Raw genomic sequence first — 24,621 nt, 5'->3', positions numbered from 1 at the left:
TCTAGCCCAGACATTTTTTTCTTTTATAAGTAAGCTCTACGCCCAGCCTGGGGCTTGAACTCGTGACCCTGAGATCAAGAGTTGCATGCCTCCATTGACTGGGCCAGCAAGGCACCCCTTAGCCCAGACTGTCTTAGACTTAAAAACTCAGCCGACCACTAGCATCTCTACTTGGCTGTCTCAAAGGCATACAACACTCTCAACTGACTTCACCTTCCCTGCCTCGCAAAACTGGCTCCCCCAGCGTCCCCTGAAGAAATGGCACCATTACACACTTAGCTGCTTAAGCCCGAAACAGGAACACCAACCTCTGTCCTCCTCCCTCCATCTCAGGTCCAACCAACTCTCATCACCAAGCCTGTCAGTCACCAAATCCTCTCAGTTCAGCTTCTTAAATAACTTCCAAATCTGTCCTCCTCTCACCATCACTTTCTGACCAGCTGTCTCCTCTCCTGAGCCACTGCAGAATACCCCCCCAGCAGCCCCACACCCAGGCCCGGGTTCCTCCCTGCCATCCATCTCCTACCGAGGACAAGGGATTATTCTCAAACACAAAACTGATCATCTCATTTCCCTGCCAGCCACCTTTGAATGATTTCTCACTGCCTTCGAACTAAAGTCTATATTCTTTAAGATACCTGACGAGGTCTCTGTGTCTCTCCAGCTTCTCTATGCACCAGCCCCTCCTCAAACTGTTCTGCAGGACGATGGCAACTCCTCTGTGCTCTCTCTTGCCTCTGGACTTTCGTCCTTGCTATTCCCTTGTTTGGAAGACTCCCGGCCTACCCTTACCCTCTGGTTCATGCCTCACCATCTTTCAGGTGCCAGTCTAAGCGCCACTCTCTGAGAAGCCTTTCCAGACCCCCAGAATAGGTCAGCCAGCCCTGCTGTCTGCTGCAGCTGCCCCTTACACTCCCCCATCATCACCCTTATCGCAGTTCATTTCACTGTATACTTAACTGCCTGGCTCCCTGATTAGATAATGAAACCTCTAATCAGCATCTGACCTGCTCCACAGGGTACCCACAACACCTAACACAGTACCTGACACCTAGGAAGTAATCAGTATTTGTTGTATGACTGACTGAACAGAAAGCCATTTTTACTTCACATTCCATTCATCAGGCACAAAGTTTGTATGCAAGTGTGTGTGTGTGTGTGTGTGTGTGCATCAGCGAGAGTGTGTGCACACGTTCATGCATGTGCACGCACACACACACACACTCACCCCTTCCTTGAAATACAGCTTGGCTGACACGACAAAGAAAATACCTACAAAGCCCCCTATACCGCTGGGTCACACAGGGGGACAGCAGCTTCCAGTGGGACATGGAACTCTTTAGGCTTTAATTTCTTCATGTGGAAGATGGGAATAATAAAATCTGCCTTACATAATTCAATAAACAGCAGCTATTATATTAGTCTCCCAATTCCCAAATAGGAATGGAGTGGTGCTCAGAAGACTCCAGCCCATGACGGAACTGCCCACCAGGGGGCAGTAGGACCCCAGCCTGGTCCAAGGCTGCAGCCACCGCAGAGCCAAACAAGCAGTCAGGGGGAAGCAGAATGTGCAACCAGGGTAGCTTCCCCGAGATTTCAGTGAAACCAGAAAAAACAAAAAAAAAAAACAAAAAAACTCCAAGATGGGGCATATGTCAAGAAGGCCTCATGTTTCTTAGACTCATCCTCCTCCTTTTCTCAGCCCAGGCTCCCCGAGGCACTGTGTGTGCTTAGAAATAAGCATTTTCTGGCTTGCCATTCACAGGGAGCAGGGAGGTCCCCCTCCTAGGTAAGTCTTTTTATCCCACCACAGCTGCCAGCTTCACTTCCACTGGGGACTGTGGTGAGAAGAGAGACAGACTGCAGAGGACATCTTGTTATTCTGGGAAGTCCCATTCCTGGGACATGGGGAATGGCAGAATCCAGAGTTATTCTTGGTTATAGATTTCATTCATCCTTTTCCACCTTGATTTCAATGAATGAGTTCAAGTCAGGACAGCAGGTTTTGTGGGGTTGGTCGAAAGATGGGGAGACAGGTCCATTCTCATCACCTCCCTCGTCTTCCTCTTCTTGGAAATGAGGATTATAAAGTTCTGGTGGAAGGAGCTGGGCCTCAGCAGAAGGTAATCGGTCTGAGGGAGGCCCATACACACGGTTGGCTTTAGTGCCATGCTTAGAATTGGCATCCAGGTGGTAGCAGAGCTCCGTGAGGCGCTGGGCCCGGAACCGGGGAGGCCGGGCCACCCAGACACCTGGCTCATTAAGACTGTCCTCTTCATCTGACATCAGCTCCTCTGTCACATCCTTCCACAGGCGTTGGTCCTCAGGTCCAAAATGTCTCATGATGCTGGATCGGTTGGCAAAAAGCTAAGGAAGGAGCCCAGGGTAGAGACAGGAAGAGAAACAAACTGTGGATTAGATTTGGGAAGAGGGTTCTCGTAGGAAGAAGGCCGTATAAAATCTGTGTCTGAGAGAACCTAGCCCCCAAGTCATCTTAGAACTGCCCCCCCCTCCTCTATCTGCCAACATTCCTGGATCTCAACCCTATCCTCAGATGCCATGTCCTTTGGCCCGTCCCACTGCAGCTTAGTAGGGTTTAGTGTTTAGTATCTTGAAAGGAAGGCCTAGAAACCTACCCGGTATCTGCGACTTCGAAGCTTCTTCTCCTCTTTTTCCTTCAGGCCTTTAAAGGGGTTCAGGGAGTTGCGGTACTCACGCCTCTTAGTAAGGAAGTAGGCTACACAGGCTCCTGGTGAGGAAGGAAATGGGAGGAGGCAGAGAGCAGGTCCTCAGCCCTTTTTTTTCTGCCCTAATACTACTGGCTGGGAAGGTGAGAATCACTCTGGACGGTGGGTTTTCTCACAGACTCATCAGCATCTATTTACTCCTCTTTGGTTTGGCTGTCTCTGCTCACCTCCCTGTCCAGCACTGACTCCCCCCATATCTCCCACTGGCACTCAACAAGTCCAAGCTCTGTAGCTTCCTCCCCCGACCTGGGCTTGATCAATCAAACCCATCCCTATTCTACTCTTCCGGTAGTGGATTACCAGCAGTTTTTCAGCAGAAGCTTTCTTAATGCTGCAGGGTTAGCTATGGGCAAATAAGAGAAGAGTAAGGAAAGTAGAAAACCCAGGATGTAATATTTAGGGACAAAAGGGCAGGCCTGGATTCTGACTTCCTTTTTGTAATGCCCTAGATTCAGGCCCTGTGGAAATATCATTCCTGCTGGTGTTAGTCCTTTCCTTCTCCTATTTTCATTTCAAGTGGGATAGAGGAATAAAAAGGCAATTAGAAACAATCCTGGGGTGCCTAGGTGGCTCAGTCGGTTGAGTAATTTGGGCTCAGGTCATGATCTCAGGGTCTTGAGATGGAGCCCCGAGTCAGCTCTATGTTCAGTGGGGAGTCTCTCTCTGCTCTTGCCCTTACTTGCACTCTCTCTCTCTTTCCCCAATAAATATTAAAATAAATAAATAAATAAATATTTAAATTAAATATTCAATTATTAAAATAAATAAATATTTTTTAAAAAGAAAGAAAGAAAAAGGGACACTTGGGCAGCTTGGAAGGTCTGCTGACCTTCCGACTTGGTTTTGGCTCAGGTTGTGCTCTCAGTGTCCGGAATCAAGCCGTGTTGGGGCTCTGTGCTCAGCAATGAGTCTGTTTGGGATTTTCTCCCTCTCCCCCATCCCACTCAATCTCTCCCTCTCTCTCAAAGAAAGAAAGGAAGAGAAACAATCCTGTAAAGATGTGAGAATAGCCAAAAACAATGTTTTAAGTCCACTATTTTCAAAATCGCCTCCATTACAACTCTTCTCTGACCAAGAACAGTGAGTGGAAAAAGGATGGGGGTTAATTCAATTTTTCTCACCTTTCAGTTCCTTATCAGTGTAATTGTGGGGACTGGTCACCAGCTCCTGCTTGAGCTTCTCCAGAAGGAACTTCACTACTGAAATATTCCAAGAGGACTTGATGCTGCCACAAAAAAGATCAGGAACGAGGCAGTCAGCATTTTAAAAGCCAGACAGAGATTCCTGGCACAAATCAACTTTGAGATAAACTCCCCCATGGCCAAGGACAGGATGCAGGGGGCAACCTTAGCCTCACTGTTACACTGGAGTAACCCTCTACTGCCCTCCGGGGAAGAGGCAGAGTACCCTGTGATTCTTTTCCCTCAAGGGGATCATACCTTTCAGACCCATTGAATCTCTTGTCATTGGTGATGTGGTTATGCACATTGTGGACCAATTTCTAGGGGAAAAAAAACAAACAAACACAACAAATACAGATTCAAGCTGGGAGTGGATATGATGAAACCCTCCTCTGTCCCCTGGGCATCATCCCTATGGGGTTGAACCCCTATGGGGTTCTCTGCCTGAATCCTTCCCATAGGCTGGGCACCATTGCTGGTGCCCCTTCTTAGCCAGAGAGCCTATTCAAGTCAGTATTTCAAACGTCCTCCCTTTTGTGGTCCTTTTCATTTAATTTGTACGAGGACTCCAGGATCATCCCTGGTCTCACTTCTTTTTCTGGGGAATATAATCCACTAGGGGAAAAGGTCTCAGACATTTTCACAAACATAATCCTTCCTAATAACCAGGAGAGAGCAAATATACACCAGGATTACTGCACCTGGACATTCCTTGAGGGCCCCTATTCTTGCAAACTTTCAAGTTTTCTTTACAATGTATCTATTTATTTTAATCTAAAAATGTCTTCTTGTAATGAGCACCCGATGCTATATGCAACTGATGAATCACTGAACTCTACCTCTGAAAACAACACTACACTATATGTTAATTCATTGAACTTAAATAAAACAAAAATTTTAAAAATGTCTTCTGAATGTCTAAGAAATTCTAATGTCTCATAAAATTGAGGACCCAGGAAAATGCCCTAAGTATATTCCTTTGCACATTACCACAAATCTCAAGGGTACACACACCATGGTCTAAAAAACACAAACCTAAAGTAACAGAAATGTGAAATGCAAAGGATCTTGGAGACACTATCACCCAACTCCCAACCTCACAACATTCTACAGGCTTACTTTCAGCTTTGCTTGCATACCTTTAAGAATGGGTTCTCACTATTCTTTCGAGTCAGCTTATTTTACTATTGAACATCCCTGATTGTTAAAAAGTTTTGTCTCAGACTCCGAAATCTTGCCAGTTTTGCCCCTAACAGCACCTAAAATCTTTGAAGACTCTCATGTACTCCCCAGGTCTTCTATCCGGGCTAAATGGCCCCAAGCTCTTCAGCCATTCCTCATGACACAGTTTCCAGACAGACGCCTCTCAAAACCATCAGGCTCTCTGGCTTGCCAGTGTCCCCGGACAACGTGGCAGTGGGAACGGAATCTAATGCGTCAGTGGAGACCAGGCCAAAGGGAGCATTACTTCGCTGAGTGGCACACTACACTTCTAGGAATGAAACCCAAGATGGCATTACCTTTCTTAGCAATGCCACCCCTATTCCTAAGGTCACAGTTTTCATTCCTAGTGGGCTTACAGTCAACTCGAGTCCATTTTTTCACATGGATTACTATCTATGCCATTCTGCAACCTTTTTTTTTTTTTTTTTTTTTTTTAACTTTGATGCAGGACTTTACATTTCTTCCAGTTAAATTTAGTTCCAGTGTTTCTGGTGGTATTTTCATCCCAAGCTCCCTCGGTCAGTGGAAATTGCCAGTCCCAAACCGATGGACTCATATCAGGACGTCAGCTGCAGCTGAGGAGTCCCCAGTTTACCCTTCTGCCTCTAGGACTGACTGACCATATCCATTTAGGAAAGTACCATCAAGTGTTTATGGTTAGGGCCTCCACTCTATAAAAAGGACTGTTATTAAATTAGCTTCATATTTGATATGGTTATTTTACCTCTTCAGAGTCCCAACCTAAGGAATCACAAAAGATAGGTGAATGCTTCAGAAAGAATCTGAAAGTGTTGCAGGAAGAAGAAGGAGAAGGAGAAGAAGAAGAAGAAGAAGGAGGAGGAGGAAGAAGGAAGGGAGGGAGGGAGGGAGGGAAGGGAAAGGAAGGAAGGGAGGGAGGGAGGAAAAAAAAGAAAGGGAGAGGAGGTGCACAGCTTCCAACTCAAGTGGATTGGAAGAGATCAGCTGATAAAAATCAAACCAGGCTCGAAGTGGAAAGAGAAAATACTCTAAGACAATAATAAGTGTTAAGACTGTAAAGGCTGCTGGCTCACCTACCTCCTGAGCGAGTTAAAAATAAATATATTTCCCCAAGGGGTGGCTGGGATCTGCCGCATTCCAAGAAGTCTGTGGTTCCCATTTGGTCCTTTTGGATCCCTAGCAGCAATCCCCAGCGACCCAAGCAGACTGGAGGGATGCCTCTTTGATTCCTTCCCAGAGCTAAAGGCTGGAAGACTGAAGGCCTGCAGCTAACTCTCTCCCTCGAAACCAGTCTGGCACAAGTACATTTGAAACCTTCCTCTGGGATGGGCAGCAAAATCCCCTGACTGGTCCTCCAGAGCCCTTTCAAGCATCTGTAACAGAGCAGCAGGGGTGAGCACATTGTCCTCCTGTAAGGTCCTCAGTTCCACTGGGCTCTCCAAAAGGCAGGCAGCAGCCTCTAGCTGGAGGAGGTAGAAAGAACTGGGAGTGGTCAAAAGACCCATTTTTAAGCAAACTGTAATTATTATGCATTTATTCATGATTTAAACACTATGAAGTTTTGGGAAACCCCTTGCAATGCATTTCTAGGTATATGCCTCCATTTCTGTCACTGCCAGCAAGAGTTGCCCTCTTGGGCCAGAAGTTTCTGACAGAAAAACTAAACCCATTCCCTGTTTTTGATAAGTGAGCTATCCCTGAACATAACCAAAATTTAAAATGAAGGTTAGAAACCAGCTGATTCTGATTATGAATGGTGTCTTCCTTCCCAGGGAAGAAAAGAAGCCCTTAATGTAAAAACAAACCAGAGGAAAGGAAGGGTAAGAGTCAGGAGCCCTTAGACAAGGGGAAAAGAAGCAAGAAGTAATGAAAGAAGAATCTTCAGTTAAGATGAAGTCGGTAAGCACAGTACTGGGTGGGCTTCAACCTTTATTAATATTGTGACAAGAGGAACAGGGCTACACTGTGATGAGATTTCCAGTGGGTGTGAATGGTGAACTCCCCTCCTATTCAGAACTCTCCAATGACTCTATCAGCCATGAGCCAGAGAAGGGAAATGCCTTACAGTCCATATGAACAGGATCTAGCTAAAGAACACCCCCACAGTTATCAGAAAGATGTCTGGGGATGCAGAGGCAATCCAAGGGACTATGGTCACCCTAGAGTAGGGTTTCTTGACCCTGGCATGACGGACATTTTAGGTCGAATTATTGTGAGTGGCTGCCCTGTGCACTGAAGGATGTTTAGGGGTGCTCCCGAGGCTCCAAGCCACTCCCAAGTTTTAGGCTCAACTGGTTCAGCCCAGTACATTCCCTGCCAAGAGCTCTTGGAATCCCTAGACTCACCAAACCTTTTTAACCGAGCTGAGAGATGAGGGGCCCTCTGCGCCCTTGGGCTGTGGCCACCTCAGCATTCCTTGGCCATTCTGCCAAGGGGTCCCTTGCTGCTTACCCTGAACACCAGTTATCTGTAGGCTGTTCCCCGTGCTACCCTTCAGTGGTCAGTCTGCTCAATCCCTTAAAGATCTTCCCATCAGGACTATTAGTTCATGGGGAGGAGAGGTGATAGAAAACCCTTCTCTTTAAACAGAATATTTCAAGCTATTTGGAAAAGCCTTTAAAAAGTTCCCCAATGGGGCGCCTGGGTGGTTCAGTGGGTTAAAGCCTCTGCCTTCAGCTCAGGTCATGATCCCAGGGTCCTGGGATTGAACCCCACATATGGCTCCCTGCTCAGCAGGGAGCCTGCTTCCTCCTGCCCACCCCCCACCCCCGCCTGTCTCTCTGCCTACTTGTGATCTCTGTCAAATAAATAAATAAATTTTTTTTTAAAGTTCCCTGATTAGCAGGGGGCCTGCCCATCCTTAGGGCCATGGACCAGCCTGTCTCCTTGTTTTCCCTCCCCCTCCAGTAGGATCCAGGACACCATTCATTCAATATGGGACGTTTAAAATCAACCCACACTTCATTCTTCATTTCTTTCTCCAGACTGAAGAAAAATGTATAGAATTGAGCTCACTCACAGAGAGTACCAGATCCCGCTTGCGCCTGGAGTTCTTCTGCCCACTCCCTCTGGTCCTGCATGGGGAAGCGGTAAACCCTAGAGAGTGTCTCAGCTCCCCTGTTCCTCCAGGGCCTGACTCTTCCAAGGCACCTTCCAGCGCAGCAGCAGCACTGAGCATGTCCTCGGGGCGGGGTGGTGGCAGCTTGCTTCCATTTTCTGGCCCTGTCTCTGAGGTTGCCCGCTGGATAGCCAGTTGTGTGGCTGGTGAGAGCTGCTTGGCATAAGCAGGGACCAGGACCCGCTGTACTGCACCCTCAGAGGCCACATAATCATCCACCAGCTAAGAACATAAAAAAGAATAGTCCATTAGCCATCCAGGCTTAGGGGAACTCAGTCAACCATCATTCTTTGGCCAAGGGCAGTGAACAGAGAGAGCAGAAAGCAGGGGGAATCCAGCACAGTCTCTAATGGTCAACAGCTTGTTTCTCGGGGACTCCTACGGGAGTGTCGGAAAATATTTCTTAGAAATACACGGCCTCTCGAGTTGAATCGTTACCCACAGGACTGATTACAAGGACAAAGCTTGTTTCTGATGCTCTATTTGTGAGGAATCATCTATGATTTGCTCTTGGGTGTAAGAATCATAGCCAGGCAAATATTTTGTCTAAAAGGATTGGGGGAGGAAGTGATAAGAAAGGAACACCAAGCCAGAGAAAGAACAAGAAAATAAAATGATAACACAAACAGGAGAAACAGGAGAAAAATGGGAGCAAAGAAGAGAGATATAAAGTCAGAAATTTCGGGGCACCTGGGTGGCTCAGTGGGTTAAACCTCTGCCTTCAGGGTTGTGAATTCAAGCCCCAGGTTGGGTGTGCAGCCTACTTAAAAAGAAAGAAAGAAAGAAAGAAAGAAAGAAAGAAAGAAAGAAAGAAAGAAAGAAAGAAAGAAAGAAAGAGGGAGAGAGAGAGAGAGAGAGAAAGAAAGAAAGAAAGAAAGAAAGGAGAAAAAATAAATAAAATGGGGCACCTGGGTGGCTCAGTGGGTTAAGCCTCTGCCTTCAGCTCAGGTCATGATCTCAGGGTCCTGGGATTGAGCCCCCCAACACACACACACTCTGGGCTTTCTGCCCAGCAGGGAGCCTGCTTTCTCCTCTCTCTGCCTGTCTCCCTGCTTTGTTGTGATCTCTGTCAGGTAAATAAATAAAATCTTAAAAAAAAAAAAAGTCATAAATTTCTTCAGAGGCTGGCACCAACTGTCCCCCCCTCCATTCCCTTCACAGGACCTGTCTGTGCCCCCACCTTGATCCTGCCCTGGCCGCACCGACTGTCATTGTCCTGACATCTACTTGCTGCCTGTGCCCTCACTCAAGGACATACAGGGCAGGGAAAGGAAGGAGGGAGGAAGGAGAGAGAAGGAAGAAAGGAGGGGGGATTTCTGCAGCCAAGAAAACAAAACAGTGAAAGTGGGGGGAAAAAAAAACACAGAAAGAAGCGGGGGAGGAGGCTGAGATTTATAGACCTGTGAGCTGCTTTCTGCGCTGTGAAATCTAATTCCATCCTGTCGGCTTGGAAGCCTTCTCTGCCTGACAGAACCAAAGCTCAGGGCACCGCCTAGCCTGGTACCTAGTGCCCCCTGCCTCCTCCTACCTCCCTGCAGCTCCCCCCTCCAGAGTCCTGGCTGGGCTGAATGGGGCAAGCGGCAGTGGCCTTCACCCACCACATGGCTAGGCCTTCAGGGAGCAGTGACCAGCCACAGCGTGACACTGGAGGGGGACAGGGGCTTCTACATTCATTTCTCAGATCTAGCAGATGGGCTGGGAGTTTCCTCCCTTCCATCTCCCCTGTGTGCTCTGCTCCTTCTCTCTTTCCTGGGTGTCTGGACCTTGTTGTGTGTGAGGGAGGAGGAAAGAGAGGATGTGGGGGGGGGGAGGGACCATGGGGGAGGAGAGCTGACAGACCTCCCACTGTCTCTCAAGTGGTGACACATCTGTTACTTTCCCATCTCTGTGATCTCCCTAGTTGCTCCATCTCCTTTTCGTACTTCCATGTGCCACGCTCTGCAGTTTTTACTCCACTCAGCCAGGGTTTTCCTGCTCAGATGGCCCTGAGCAGTAAAGAAACTAAAATATCACAGTGTACTTCTGTGTCTTTTCCTGCTCACAAAATATGCCCGCTTGCTCCCCTTGTTCTCCCGACAACGACGTCTCTCTCACAACGACGTCTCTCTCTTCCCAGGAACTCCCAGCTGTCCACTTCTCATCCTCATGTTTTCCCTTTCCCTCCACCTCTTTCCCATCTTCCCCCACGTTCCCTTGCCCGCCTCAATTCTCTTCCCATTTAGATTCGCCTTTCCTCTGTGCTCTCTTCACTTTCCCTCCTTCCTCAACCCTTCCTCTCCACCTGCCTCCTTCCCTCCCTACACCTGTCCTTCCGTTCCCTTTGTCCTCTCCCTCTCCTCCCTCTCCGTCCCTCCCCCGTCCCCCTCCCTCTCTCTCCACCTCTGCCTGCCCCCCCTCAATTCCCATCTCTCTGTACTGAATTCCTCTTGGCAGGCGGAGGGCCCGTGATAAAATATGAATGAGCCGTCTGTGCGCGGCAGGCCTCCTCGCCAGGAGAGGCAGAGCCCCTGGAGCAGCGGAGCCAGCTGTGGAGGAGAGGGTGGCACGCAGAACTCCTGAGAGGCAGGGGAGGGCACTGCCAGCTCCCCGCACACCGGAGTCCAGCTCCTGCCATACGGGCTGCGGTGGGGAGCCAGGCACACGAGGGCTGCATATGCCCGCCGGGAAGGGACGACCGGGGCTGTCCTGTTTGCGCACAAGTAACCCCCAAAAGCGAGGCTGAAGGCTGGACAGAAGCCAGAGGGAGGCAGAAGGAAGAGCGACAGGCCCGGAGAAGCCCTCGGGAGCCACCCCACGACACGCGCGTCCCGCTCTGCGGCCCTACTCACGGGATTGAGCAGCGGGGCCGCGTCTCCGGCCGCCAGGGGGCACCCCGGGAGCCGCGCGTCTCTCTGCGCGGCTGGGAAGCCCAAGGGCCCGGGCCCCACGGCCGAGGCGGCTCCCACCTGCCACAGCTCCTCGATCACCACCTGCATGCCGCTGCCCACGCTGTCACACTCCTCTTCCGCCGCGGCCGCCGCCTTGCACGCCTCCCCGGGGCTCTCCTTGAGAGGCCCCGGCTCCTCGGGCGGGGAGCCGTGCGCCCGGCTGTCCGCATCCTCGGGGGCAGAGGCTTTCCCTTGCCTCAGCTCACCCACCTCCTCCTGGAGACGTTTCAGCAATTCGTTGTTGGCCCTCGCGAGCCCCAGAGCGGCCTCGGCCAGGCCCACGGCCTTCTCCACCCGCTGGTAGATAATGTGCAGGAGCTGTTCGGAACTCTGAACGGCCAGACCGTGTCCAGTCACCGTGATGGGGGTGCTGGCGGGAGGGTTCCCGCCTTGGGACCCTGAGCTGCTCGCGCTTGTCTCGCTCTTGCAAGCACAGCAGCAGCATCTAGCCTCGCTGCCACCGGGAGGGGAGAAGAGGATGGTGGCACTGAAGGACATGGCTGATGGCAGCGTGAACAAGTGTGCTCACACTGCTGGGCTGCTCAGAAAGGTGTTCCCAGCCGGCCCCACTCGAGGCAGGTAGGAAGCACCAGCCTCTTTGGATTCACTTTCCTGTGTCATGGCAGGTGACCAGAGGAGCCTGGGTACCAGGCGGTGGGCTGGATGAAGGAAGAGTAGGCAAGCCAGGAAGGAGTATACCTTCCATGGCTGCCTGTCCTCAGCCTGCAGAGAGATGCCTTCTTCTATCTGCAGATCCCGTGCTCTCCCAGCACAGCGCGGTGGGGGTCCCACTCAATGCTGACCCAAAGGGTGGTGCCTACACAGGCCTTCCTGATGAATACAGTGTCAAGGGGTAGAAGGTATTCTTCCTGCACCCAAGCATGGAACCCCACCACCACTCCAACCTGAGGGACAGAGTAGGGTAGGGGACTCAAAAGGACCCATAAGCATCTGGAAAGATGAGAAGATTAAGGAAGAAAATGCAGATCTGTCTTTACCTCCTCCCTGTCTTTGTGGTAATAACAGTCATTGCCTTTTGTCTCCTTGACATCATTCCTTAAGGAGTTCAAAACACTTCCTGCAGGTTATCTCAACCACACAGAAGCTCTAGGAAACACATATTACCCCAGGTCCACCGAAGAAACATGCAGACGAGTTATAGATCTTTTTCAAGGTCAAGGGAGACGGCAGAATCCAGTTATTGCCACTTTCAATCTAGTGCTTATTTTTTTAACTGATAACCACTTTTTGTTGACATAGAGAATCACGATTCTACCCTCTCTATAATTTTCTTACACATGCATTCAGAGTAAGACTCCTAAGTAAGGAATATGCCGACAGCCCTCAACACGTCACCAACCTCAACGATTCTATCACTGGCGCTTTGGGGATGGGGCAGGGAAAGGAAGGGAAAAGCTGGATCAGAGAATCAAGCTGCGGTGACCACGGGCCACCCCGCCCCCTGGCTCTCACGGTTGTGCATCTGGGCCTCCAGCCTCTGAAAAGAAATCCAGCTGTTCTGAATCCTAAGCTGGTAGGTCGGAGAAATCACCTCTGAGGCCCCTCATCTCCACTTCTCAAGCTCCTTGACGGAGGGACAAAGCTCAAAAGGCATGTCGAAATAGCTCAGTCCCCACATAACCAGCCCCATCAAAGACGAAACCAAAATACTGATGATAAACCAAAGTGTCTCACTTTTGAATCACTGTAGGTAAGCAACTAAACTACTCTAGGAGAAAAAGAAAAAAGGTATGGGAGGGTTGGATTGTACGACTGAGCATAGTCCAAGGAGCTTCATGTTGTCTTTGCTAAATACTTGATTATAGGGGAAAGAAAATCCTTCTGTCTGAAGCTCCCTAAGTGATAGAATCTTAAGTATGTTTACAGTTTCCACAAGAGATACATTTCCATCTTACCCTATAAATGATATCATAACATCACAATTAAAAAAAAAAGAGGAGGCCGGTAAGAGAATTTTCTACATATTGAGATTTGGGTTTCTTTTTTTGAATCAGCAATCTCATTTCAGAAACAGGTGATATCAATGCCTCTGTGGTACTAAAATGTAAATCTGACCATGCATTTTAATTACATTTGGCTATTAAAGAATAGCCTTTGATTTGCTCTTTCCACCTTTTATACATAAAAAACAAACAAACAAACAAAAATGTTTCTGTGCCAGGTTTTGACATGTAAGAACTTCACTCATATCCATTTGCAGCTTCTCTGTCATTAGAGTCACTGGAAGGTAAGCTTAACCTGAAACTAAAGGTTAGAGGAAGGCAATAAACGAGTCCAGTGTCAGTTTATGGATGAAGCATTTATAAATCCTTTCCCTTCCTAAATAAGGGCCTTCGCTGTTCTTGCAGAGTTTTTAACCAACATCATGCAAGGAGTTTCACCTGAAACACGGCTGTTGTGAGAAAAAGACAGTTATGTAAAAGATAAGATACAAATGGTTGCCAGTTGGGTTCAGTATTTGTAAAATCAGATACTAAGACGCATCAGGTTGGCACACTGGGTGGGTACCCCTTCTGGTACCAAAATGACAACAGCTACATTCTTGCCCCAAACTCTTACTCTTTCTTGCAAGGGCCTTAACCCCTCCCAGTGCTGTGCCTGCCTCAAGCCATTCCCTCCCCCTTGAATGGTCATTCCTAGGTCATCATTCCAAAACAGCACTGAACTGGAAGTGTTAAAAAAAAAAAAAAAGGGAAAAAGGAAAAGAAAAAGAAAAAAAGATATGTGTTTCTCATCCTGCTCCACTACTTAACAGCTGTGTGAACTTGGAAAAATGATTCCCTCTTCTGAGCCCCAGCGATCTCCTCTCTGCCGACTTGGAGTGTTTTGGTGACGACTACACATATGTAATGTAGGTAAGGCACCTACATTACATATGTAATGTAGTGCTGGCACGCAGTCAGTGCCCCGCAAATAGCAGCTGGATGGTAGGATGATTATTCCCGAAATATTTTGTGTTCCATCCTGGAGCTCCATCCTGATTTCCTAATCTTGAAAAAAAAAATGCTGTGCCTTGAAATGGAACTTGAGGGATTTCCCCCCTAAATTTAATACCAAATTTCTAAGCAACAATAAATTCAAGTCTACAAAGATGCATGTATGCATATAAAAGCCTCTATGGTATACATTAGAGAGGTAATTGAGAAAACAAAGTATTTGCAATTTGCTTAGTCTCATGAACCGGCTTTAGATTGGGGATAATATACAACTTTGCTAGCTTTTAATGATATATTTTCATATTTGTGTTGACATTAAAAAAATCATGATTCGGGGTGCCTAAATGGCTCAGTCAGTTAAGTGTCCGACTCTTGATTTCAGTTCAGGTCATGATCTCAGGGTTGAGAGATTGAGCCCCACATTGGGCTCTGGGCTGGGTATGAAGCCTGCTTTTAAGAATCACTCCCTCCCTCTCCCTTTGCCCCTCCCCCATCCCAAATTATAATTCTACTGTCTCTGTAATATTGTTCCTCAATTCTTTCTGCTTTTCTATTTTGTATATTAACCTAACTACGTCTGGGTCATCTGGGTGGCTCAGTCTTTGGTTCAGATCACACTCTCAGGGTCTTGCGATCGAACCCTGTGTGAGGTTCCCTGCTCAGCAAGGAGTCTGCTTCTCTCTCTCTCTTTGCCCTTCTCCCCAACTTGTGCTCTCTCTCTCAAATAAATAAATAAATAAAATCTAAAAAAGAAAAAAACCTATGATCATTTTATTTATTTATTTTTCATTATTATTATTTGGGGTGAGGGGCATAAAGAGAGAGAGAGAGAATCTTAAGCAGACTCCATGCCCAGCACAGAGCCTGATGTGGGGCTCAATCTTGCAACTCTGAGATCATGACCTAAGCTAAAATCAAGAGTCAGATGCTTAACTGACTGAGCCACTCAGGTGCCCCTAACTATGTCTATTTTAGAATGTCACATTCAGAGCAATAATTGGTTGTTTTTTTGTTTGTTTGTTTTTTTATTAACTGGTCTATATAAACTCAGTACAGTGCACTATAGCACAACGGGTATTCAAATAACCCTTACTCGGTTTCTGTGGACATTCCTGCTGACTTAATTTTCCTGGCTCCTGTATTTACTTAAGCTCTAAGACACTGAAATGAAAGGACAAGGAAAGAAAGGAGAGCCAGTAGGTAAGTAATAAAGGAATATTTCACATTATAATATTTCCTAACCAGATAACAATCTAAATGCTGGATAAGTTGGATTAAAAACAAAACACACACATTTCATTAGCTACATACATCCCTATTACAGAAAAACAAGTTGAAAAAAAAAGTTTCTAAAAATTCTCTATGCAAGGCCATGCTGAAGGATGAGTCACCAAAATGGATTGCCACCACCAAATACTCAAATGAAGGGAAGACAAAGTCCCTACATGCAAAAAGCTTACAGCATATGTGAGAATGGAATGTCTAAGAAACAAAACAGAATATACACAAGTGCCTAAAAATATGCGTGCAGACAAAAATTCTTGAGGAGATAGTTCAAAATAATGGAGAGATCAACAAAACGAAATCATATGAGAAAGGGGTCTTACAGTAGAAGAACCTCCAACCAAACCTTGGGCAATGTATAAAAGGAACTGGTAGGGTGGGAAGACATGAGAGATGAGAGGAAAAACAAACATTATAGGAATTCACGCTGTACGTGTGCGAGGTCAGAGCAAAGGTATGGAAAGCTGACACAGGACTCTGAAAGCCATGTTAAGGAAACTCCTAGAGTAGGGGTGAGCAAACTATTTCCTATAAAGGACCAGACAGAGTAATTTTGGCTTTGCAAGTCATGTGGTTGCTGTCATAACTACTCAACTCTGCCTTTGCGGCACAATGCAGCCATGGACAATACATAAGCATGACAATACATAAACAATGACTGTGTTCCAATAAAATCTATTTATAAACACAGAAATGTCATAAGATATTATATTTAACACTTACATTAAAAAATATTAAAGCCATTCTTAGGTCATGGGCCATACAAAAACAGATGGCAGACCAGACTTAGCCAATGGATGGTAATTTGCTGACCCCTGTCTTAGACACCTAAAGTGGAAGGGTTAGATAGTATTAGGAGACTTTTCAATCCGGAAGTGAGTTGAGAATGAGGGTTGTGGATATGAAGGTTCAACATTCTGACGGAATATTTTTTTATTTAATAAATACGGGCACAGAAATATTTTTTTATTTAATAAATATGGGCACAGAAATACTGGCAAAGACAACTTCAAGATCAACCTGACGGTCAGCAGATGGTACCATTAACAGAATGACAGAAATGAGAATGTTGAGGTGGCTCAAATGGTTGGGCATCCCACTCTTGATTTTGGCTCAGGTCATGATCTTCTGGGTTGTGGGATCACCCCCACATCAGGTTCTGTGCTCAGAGAATCTTGCCTGAGATTCTCTCCTCTCCCGCTGCCTCCCACCCCCACCCCCCGCCCCAAACCGCTGATGTACGCACATGCGCACATACTCTCTCTCTTACATAAACCTTAAAAAAAAAAAAAAAGAGGAAATGAAGACATTGAGAGGAGGCACCATCATGTTAGAAAAAATGTGTGTGTATATATGTATGTATGTATTTATTATTTTTTTAATGAGCTCTACGCCCAACTTGGTACTCAAACTCACCACCCCGAGATCAAGAGTCACATGTTCTACCAACTGAGCTAGCGAGGCACCCCAGATGTGTATTTACTTGACAAGTTAAATTTCAAACTGATAGCAACATCTTTAAATGGATGTCCTGATAGCAAATGACTAGGACCGAAAAGAAAAGAAAAGAAAAGAAAACAAAACACCAAGAGGAAGGTCACAGCTGGAATGCAGATTTAGAATCTTTAGCTGGAGGGTGGTAGTTGAACCTGAGAGTGAATGCATTCTCCACAGAGTAAGGATAAAGTGTGAAATGTAAAGGCCAAAGACAGCGCTTAAAGCCAATCTGTGCAAGAGGCTTCATTAAAAGAGAAGAATGGTCAGTGAGGTGGGAGAAAAAGAGTGTTATGAAAGCCAAAGTAGAAAGAATTTCAAGAATGTGGATCTAATCAACTGTGACAGGTGCAGCAGAATGACTAAAGAAGATGAAAATTAAGGAAATACATTTTATTTGTCTGTGATGGTCACTGGTCATGACCAGAGAGGTAATTTTTCAGTGAAAGTAATACAAAGCAGTAGGTGAAAGAAGAATTGATGGAGAGAAAATGCAAACAAGACATGACGTCAAGTTTTCTAGAGTTTAGTTATGAAAGGAAGGAAGGAAATAACAAGGAAATCAGAAGAGGCTCTAGAACTTCACTATATTTACAAAGCAGAAAGAAAAAGTTCAGTGATTTCTGTGCCATTAACCACAGCAACGTTTTTCTAGATATATCTCCTGAGGCAAGGGAAACAAAAGCAAAAATAAACTATTGGGGAGTGCCTGAGTGGCTCGGTAGGTTAAGTGGCTCGGCTCAAGCCATGATCTCAGGGTGGTGAGACAGAACCCCAGGTCAGGCTTTGCACTGGGTGTAGACCCTGCTTAAAATTCTCTCTTTCAGGGCACCTGGGTGGCTCAGTTGGTTAAGCAGCTGCCTTCGGCTCAGGTCATGATCCCGGAGTCCCTGGATAGAGTCCCACATTGGGCTCCCTGCTCAGCAAGGAATCTGCTTCTCCCTCTGACCTTCTCCCCTCTCATGCTCTCTCTCTGTCTCTCTGTCAAATAAATAAATAAAATCTTTAAAAAAAAAAATTCTCTTTCCCCTTGCCTCCCCCCCCAAAAAAAAACAAACAATAACAAACTTACTGGGACTACATCAAAACAAAAAACTTCTGCACAGCAAAGGAAACAGTCAACAAAACTCAGACAACCTACTGAATGACAGAAGATATTTGCACATGACATATCCAATAAAGGTATCCAAAATTAAAGAAGTTATATAACTCAACACAAAAAAACCAAATAATCCAATTTAAATATGGGCAGAAGACGTGAAGAGACATTTCTCCAAAGAAGACAGTCAGACGGATAGCCAAAAGACACATGGAAAGATGCTCAACATCACTCATCAGGGAAATGCAAATCAAAACCACAATGAGCTATCATCTCACACCCCTCAGAATGGCTATAAAAAACACAAGAAACAACAAGTGTTGGTGAGGATGTGGAGAAAAAGGAACTCTGTGCACTGTTGTTAGGAATGCAAATTGGTGCAGCCACTCTGGAAAAACAGTATGGAGGTTCCTCAATAAATTAAAAATAGAACTACCAATGGTACCTGGCTGCCTCAGTCAGTATAGCATATGACTCTTGAATTCAGGGTCGTGAATTCAAGCCCCAGGTTGCGCGTGCAGCCTACTTTAAAAAAAAAAAAAAAAAGAAAGAAAGAAAAGAAAAATAAATAAAATGGGGCGCCTGGGTGGCTCAGTGGGTTAAGCCTCTCTGCCTTCAGCTTAGATCTCAGAATCCTAGGATTGAGCCCAGCATTGGGCTCTGCTCAGCAGGGAGCCTGCTCCTACCACCCGCCCCCCCCCCCCGCCATTCTCTCTGCCTGCCTCTCTGTCTACTTGTGATCTCTCTCTATCTCTGTCAAATAAATAAATAAAATCTTTTAAAAATAAAATAAAATGGGGGCGCCTGGGTGTCTCAGTGGGTTAATCCTCTGCCTTCAGCTCAGGTCATGGTCTCAGGGTCCTGGGATTGAGCCCTGCACTAGGCTCTCTGCTCAGCAGGAAGCCTCCTTTCCTTCCTCTCTCTCTGCCTGCCTCTCTGCCTCCTTGTGACCTCTGTCTGTCAAATAAATAAATAAAAACTTTAAAAAATAAAATGAAGTGAAAAGAAGGACAACAAGACTTAAAAGAAGGCGGCTGTGAGAAAGTAAAAGATGAAGATATTAGAAAAGAATTAAAGTTTTCTTCTAGGAATGATCCTCCCAATGTTAGAAGGAAGGAACAGTAACTTTTCCCTAAAACTACAGAGAAGAAAAATTAATACAGAGCAAAGATTCATTGAGGTGGAGAGAGGAAGACAAAGAGATACAGTATTAAGACTCTCTTTTTACTTAGAGGCAGATTTTCCTCAGTATGAATAATCCAAATTGATAATAGAACTTTACTATAAACAGTACAGCATTATCTGTTGTTACAAACCTGTTAAATCCTTTCCTAATGCTTCCAAACTAACATAATTAATTATTCTTGCTTTTTTCCAGCACTGGCTTATGGTTCTAGAGCCCATTTAACACTGTCAATATTATTAAGGTATATAAACTTTATTCTGATATCTTTATTTTACTTCTCAAGATGTATAACTTTAATTGAATAACACATGAAGCCATTCATGCACTGTTTGGCAAACCAATGGTTAAATATAGTAAATTATGTGGGCAGTGTCTAAACCATCGTTCTCAAACATTTTAATATGGTCAACTTTTGCAATTCAGATTGCTAATTTATTTGCAAGCCAAGAATTCATATTTTCATTCCAGAAAGGAAAAAAGAAAAGGAATAAACTAAGGTTGACCACCACAGAATAATATACAGTCTTTTGCAAAATGCTATCAACTTTTAGAATTGAGTTTTAAGAAAAAGATCTTTATTCTTTTGATGAGTTGCCAACACAAAGTGATGGCAGCTGCCAAACTTAAGTTTGCATAAAATACATGTTTGGGGTTCATTCAGTGTTGGTCTAATTTTAACACATGTGAAAGGGGCCCAGAAAATGTACTTTCCAATAATTTTGGTATTTTCTTCATAAATATTTAGATAAAAAAGAAAGAAAAGTCATCTTCTTTAGACAGTTCAGGGTGAGACTGTCCATAATCTTAACTACCCCTTTCCTCCCCAGTCACATGTATTTGTGTTAGAACTAAATATATCATCCTCTTGGCAGCTCCCTTGCTTGCTTTCAACCCATTCTGAGTTTGAATTTTCTGCATGACTGAGTTCACCTCAAACTATGAAAAATAAAAGTTTCCTCACTCTTTAATAGATGTGTATGATATGGTATCACTCTGATGATGTATGTCTTTGTAATGGGCCCTTGACTCATTCAGGGTCAGGCTAGCAGTGGACTTCCTTAAATGTGATTACTGAAAGCACAGCAATTCATACCGTAATTTTCATTTTAAGAAATAAAAGGAAAATGGCCACTTAAAGCTCCAACGGTGCTGGTCAGCCCTGCTCCTCCACTTGGAGGTGCAATACGGCATACCTGTTCCTATCAAAAAAGAGCCCTTTTATCACACCAGAGCAGGAAAGCAAATACCGGAAAATACTACTTTACTACATTTTGAAAGATCGACCCATCTACTGCTTTGCAGAGAAAGTCTAGGACCTAATTTTCAGGGGTTAAAAAAGACAGAGATGTAGACCTAAGGGGAGAATAAGATTCTAAGAAAAGGCTTCCACTAATCCGAAGATTCCAAGTATACTTGTAGAGTGGTTTAAGAGTTTTTAGCCTAGCGCCGGTCTTTTATTTACATGTGTTAAAAATGCAACTGGCTAAGATTAAAATTCTCGGTTTAAGATTTCCGTAGAAATGTGCCTGACAAAAAGGACAAGTCCTGCACTTTTGGATCAACTGAAAAATGAAAAGCTAGCTCCTAAAGCCACATCATGCGCCCTGCGAGCCCTCGGTAAATGTTAGTTGATTAAATATTAGAGATGACAGGTGGGCACCAGGGACAGCAGAACCATTTCCGACACTGGGAGAACACAGCTCGAGCACTGCCCTTGGGTCAGGCCGCACGGGTGAGGGCGACTCGCCCCTGAGCCTCACCGCAGTAGGGGCCTGGGGGTTCCGGGGAAAGGGGTGTAGGAGCAAACAGCCCCGTGGCCCGATCGGGGATCTTGCCGGGTCACCGTGGGTAGACTCGAGGCCGCAAAAGCTCTGCGGACTTGGGCGGAGAGCCACCGGGAACTTCCCTCTGGCAGCCCTACAGGTGTTCCGTCACCGGTGTTCCACCGCGTGTGCCCCGCTCCGCCGTTCCAGCTGACTCAGCGGCGCCCACACGAACGCGCAGACCGGCTGAAGAAGACTGCGGCGCCGGCCCGTGTACCCCGCCAACGCGCGCTCGCGGGGAGGCACCGCCCCGCCTGTCCTCTGGCTCCCGGTGATTGGCGACTGGACGACGGGGGAAGCAGGGCCGGGGAGGTTATTGGCTGCAATCCACAATCACTCAACGAGCCAGGGAAGGGAGGGGCCACTTCAGGGAGGGACACGACTGCGAAGCTTTTTCAAGGCCATGAGGCGCCATCTTTGGCTTGTTTTGTTTTGTTTACTTGGGTTTGTTCGTCGCTGCTTAGAAAGCTGCGTGTACACGATTATAAATTCAGTGCCACTAACAGGCCTCAAACATTTGGTGGTGGAAGGATTTTAATTCCTGTCGGCCTTGGTTACGGATCTTTCAGATACCACTAGCAAAAGTGGAAGTTCCCCTTAGTTCAAAGTTTTCATCTCTAGGAGCCCCGGGATTCCCAAAGTCAACCGAGTTTAGCTGTGCTTTGGTAGGAAGGCCAAACCAACGATATGTTCGTGGGACTCAACGCAAGGACACTGGGCATGAGCCTAGGTTCCTAGTAAAAATCAAATAGCAAGTCAGAAGCTTGGGTTGTGTACCTCTCTGGGACAAGCTCTCTCTCCCGGGGAAGCTAAAAAGTGACGACCTGCAGTGATGTGGAAAAGAATGAGAACAAAACTCCATTAAAAATTCCCAGCACTGCTGCCACCACAGAGTCATTGGAATCTGACTAGATTTCAGAGATTTGCATGCAGGTCTAAACTTGTGGAATGATCCACATTTGAGACAGTATTTATTAAGTACTGATCTGGCTTGCATTGTTAGGAAATAAAAATAACACCCAGTACAAGTGAGAAGCCCAGAGAGCCCACAGAGGGCCACTTTCATTATAATGAATTTCAAGACCTGGACAAGTAATTCTAAAGCTGTTGTTTAGGCGCCTAAATACTACCTGAAACTGAGTAGGGCTCTGGCTGAGGAATGGAAATGTATTTCCATCCTCCTACAGAAGCTTTGTTGTAATTAAATTTGAACTCTACAGTAGATCCTTTTTAATATCCTGATTGCTGCTTCACTGGTGACATTCCAGTTTCTCCCTCATCATCCCATATACTTCCTATGCTTTCACTCCAATCTGTGAATACAGATTTAAATATATTTTCCCTATGACTCCTCATAGGAGACAGTGGCTTAGTAACAGAATGAAGTTAAGACGAGGGCTCGTGAGACGAAGGCTCATGTAACAGGAAACTTTGCTCTAAGCGTGTTCTGTCCTCCTCTTCTTACCCTTTTCTCTGTGACTCTTAGACCTGGGGAGAAGGCTACTCAATCCAAAAATGCAACACGATAACCACAATGCATTTCTTATCCCCCTCCTATGTATTATTTGCCTTTGCCTCCTCTTTGCCCCTCTCCCACCACAACCACCATGAATGGTTTTTGAGATTTGGACTTGACTGGATTATTTTCCTGACACTTCGCCAGCTGTGGAGCTTTTCGAACAAATCCCAACCTATAAACGACCATTTTGTCAAAAAGCCAAGAGAGAACTTCCCTTCTGAACACACCAACCAAACCACACATAAAGGCCAAAATATACACAGCTGTACATTTAAGAACGTGAGACAATAAAAAGCAAAACCACTTAAGGCAAAACAGTCACTAAAGAAGGCTTCGAACCACAGATTCAATAAATTGCCTACCCTTATTTGCCACATGGACTATATACTCCCTGGGAATTATTTAATTATTCACTAATCTGGTACTTTAAAAGAGGAGTAGAAAAATACAGTAAATGCACATAAAATGAAAGGGCCTAAGTATGCGGAGCATAGGATTTTCTAAGCTCTAATTTGCACACGAAATCTGGTTTGGATCACATGTGGGAACACAACAGGAAAAAAAAAATCACAGCCTAATAAGGGCTACTTTGCACACATAAAATCAACGGTAATCTCTTTCGAAAACAAAATCTGATATGGCACATATACACATACTGTACATATACACAAAGCACAAAACCCCAAGATAAATCTTTATAAAATCATTTGCTTCAAAATACACACAAACACACACACACACACACACACACACACACACAATGTCTTCATGAAAATGTAAGACACATTTGTAAGAAGGGCTTTGCCCACCTCCCCGGGGAGGTGAGTGTCTCAATTATAATATCCAAACATTTTTAACCTATTGGCCTTGGACAATTGCCACATTCAAGCCACTTGGTTTTGGTTCTGGGGGAGGGTGTGTAAAACGCACGCAAACAGCTTTGTGAGGGAGTCTCAATTCTCCGCTTCTTTCAACGTTGCCCTTGACGTTGCCCGTGGCAGAAATATACATTATCCCTTCACCCCGCCTTAAAAAAAAAAAAAAAAAAAAAAAAAAAAATCTATACTCCCCAAGCAGCTAAAATTTTTAAATACCTCGACCACAAAAATTTACCAGTTCTTAAACTGTGATAACAAAAAGAAAAAAACTCTATAAATTTGGCTGGAAATAGTTGTACACGGCCATCCTGCTTCTCAACTTCTTGGTATATTTAAAACCTTGACCAGGAAAAAAGAAAAGAGGAAGAGAGACAGAAAAAGAAACGGGGGAAAGCGCAAATTCCCCTTAGCAACAGTTTCCGCACCCCAGCACTGCCACAGATCTCTATTTTTAAAAATTTTGAACACACACACAAGATTAAGGAGGGGAAAAAAATGGAAAAAGGATACCCGAAGGTCGTATGGCTCTTTGTATTCGTGTGTGTGCAAAAAGGAGGGCTCGCGGCGCCGGAGCCGGCAAGCCCCGCCCCTCCCCGGACGCCCTCCCGGATTGGCCGCCGGCGGCCGCGGGGGCGCCCCGCCCGCGAGCACACGCGCCGCGCCCGAGGCCCGGTCCCCAGGGGGCCCCTGAGGGCCCCGCGACCCCCGACCCCGACGCCCACCCGGCTGGACCCTCGCCGTGGGTTCATATCTATCCCCTTCCCCACCTCTGTAGCTTTCCTTTCACTTTCTCTCCCTCCTCACCCTTTCCCATCGTCCTTTCTCAGTGAAAAGAGGACCCCCCCCCCCAACCCCGGCATCAATACGAATAACAGTTCAGTGAGCAAGCTCCTTCTGACAATTTACTAAACTTTGTTAGCTAGCTAGTCAGTAAAATCCCAGACTGGAATTAGGCATCAAGGGCTTGGTGCGTCGGCCTGAGCTCACGATTTCCAGGTAGAACGTCCCTGGGTCGTGTCTGTTGCTTGACACTCCCCTCTTTAAGGAACGAACATTTCAAGCAAGGGGAAGGACAAAATAGACTTTGGCGTTGCTTTTGCTCAGCCTGAGTCTCCAGTTTTTCTCACCTGGCTAAAATAGCATTCCCAGGAACCTAAAATGGCTCCCCTTTACCTCTTGCATGAGGACCTTGTGGCCTGTACTTG

The 24,621-nt window shown here is 46.0% G+C and overlaps 1 protein-coding gene across 3 annotated transcripts; it reads right to left on the bottom strand.

The window, feature by feature from the left end:
• Window positions 1-1,653: 1,653 nt before the first annotated feature.
• CUNH14orf93 (chromosome unknown C14orf93 homolog) lies at window positions 1,654-23,985 on the bottom strand. 3 transcript variants are annotated; one of them, XM_032856391.1, is made up of 7 exons: window positions 23,927-23,985; window positions 11,078-12,007; window positions 8,151-8,471; window positions 4,187-4,248; window positions 3,869-3,972; window positions 2,637-2,749; window positions 1,654-2,367 (listed from the first exon to the last, which is right to left on the bottom strand). In XM_032856391.1, the coding sequence occupies exons 2-7, from the start codon at window positions 11,672-11,674 to the stop codon at window positions 1,948-1,950; spliced, it is 1,617 nt and encodes a 538-aa protein (XP_032712282.1). In that variant the 5' UTR covers window positions 11,675-12,007; window positions 23,927-23,985; the 3' UTR covers window positions 1,654-1,947. The 3 variants fall into 3 exon arrangements, with proteins under 3 accessions (XP_032712282.1, XP_032712281.1, XP_032712283.1); XM_032856390.1 differs by lacking the exon at window positions 23,927-23,985 and having other exon boundaries at window positions 11,078-13,138; XM_032856392.1 differs by lacking the exons at window positions 8,151-8,471; window positions 23,927-23,985 and having other exon boundaries at window positions 11,078-13,136.
• Between the last annotated feature and the right edge of the window lie 636 nt (window positions 23,986-24,621).

The sequence above is a fragment of the Lontra canadensis genome, unplaced genomic scaffold, assembly GCF_010015895.1.
Source record: "Lontra canadensis isolate GAN:19392208 unplaced genomic scaffold, GSC_riverotter_1.0 scaffold12, whole genome shotgun sequence".
In the NCBI taxonomy this organism is placed as follows: domain Eukaryota; kingdom Metazoa; phylum Chordata; class Mammalia; order Carnivora; family Mustelidae; genus Lontra; species Lontra canadensis.
This window is presented reverse-complemented; position numbering and strand designations above follow the sequence as displayed.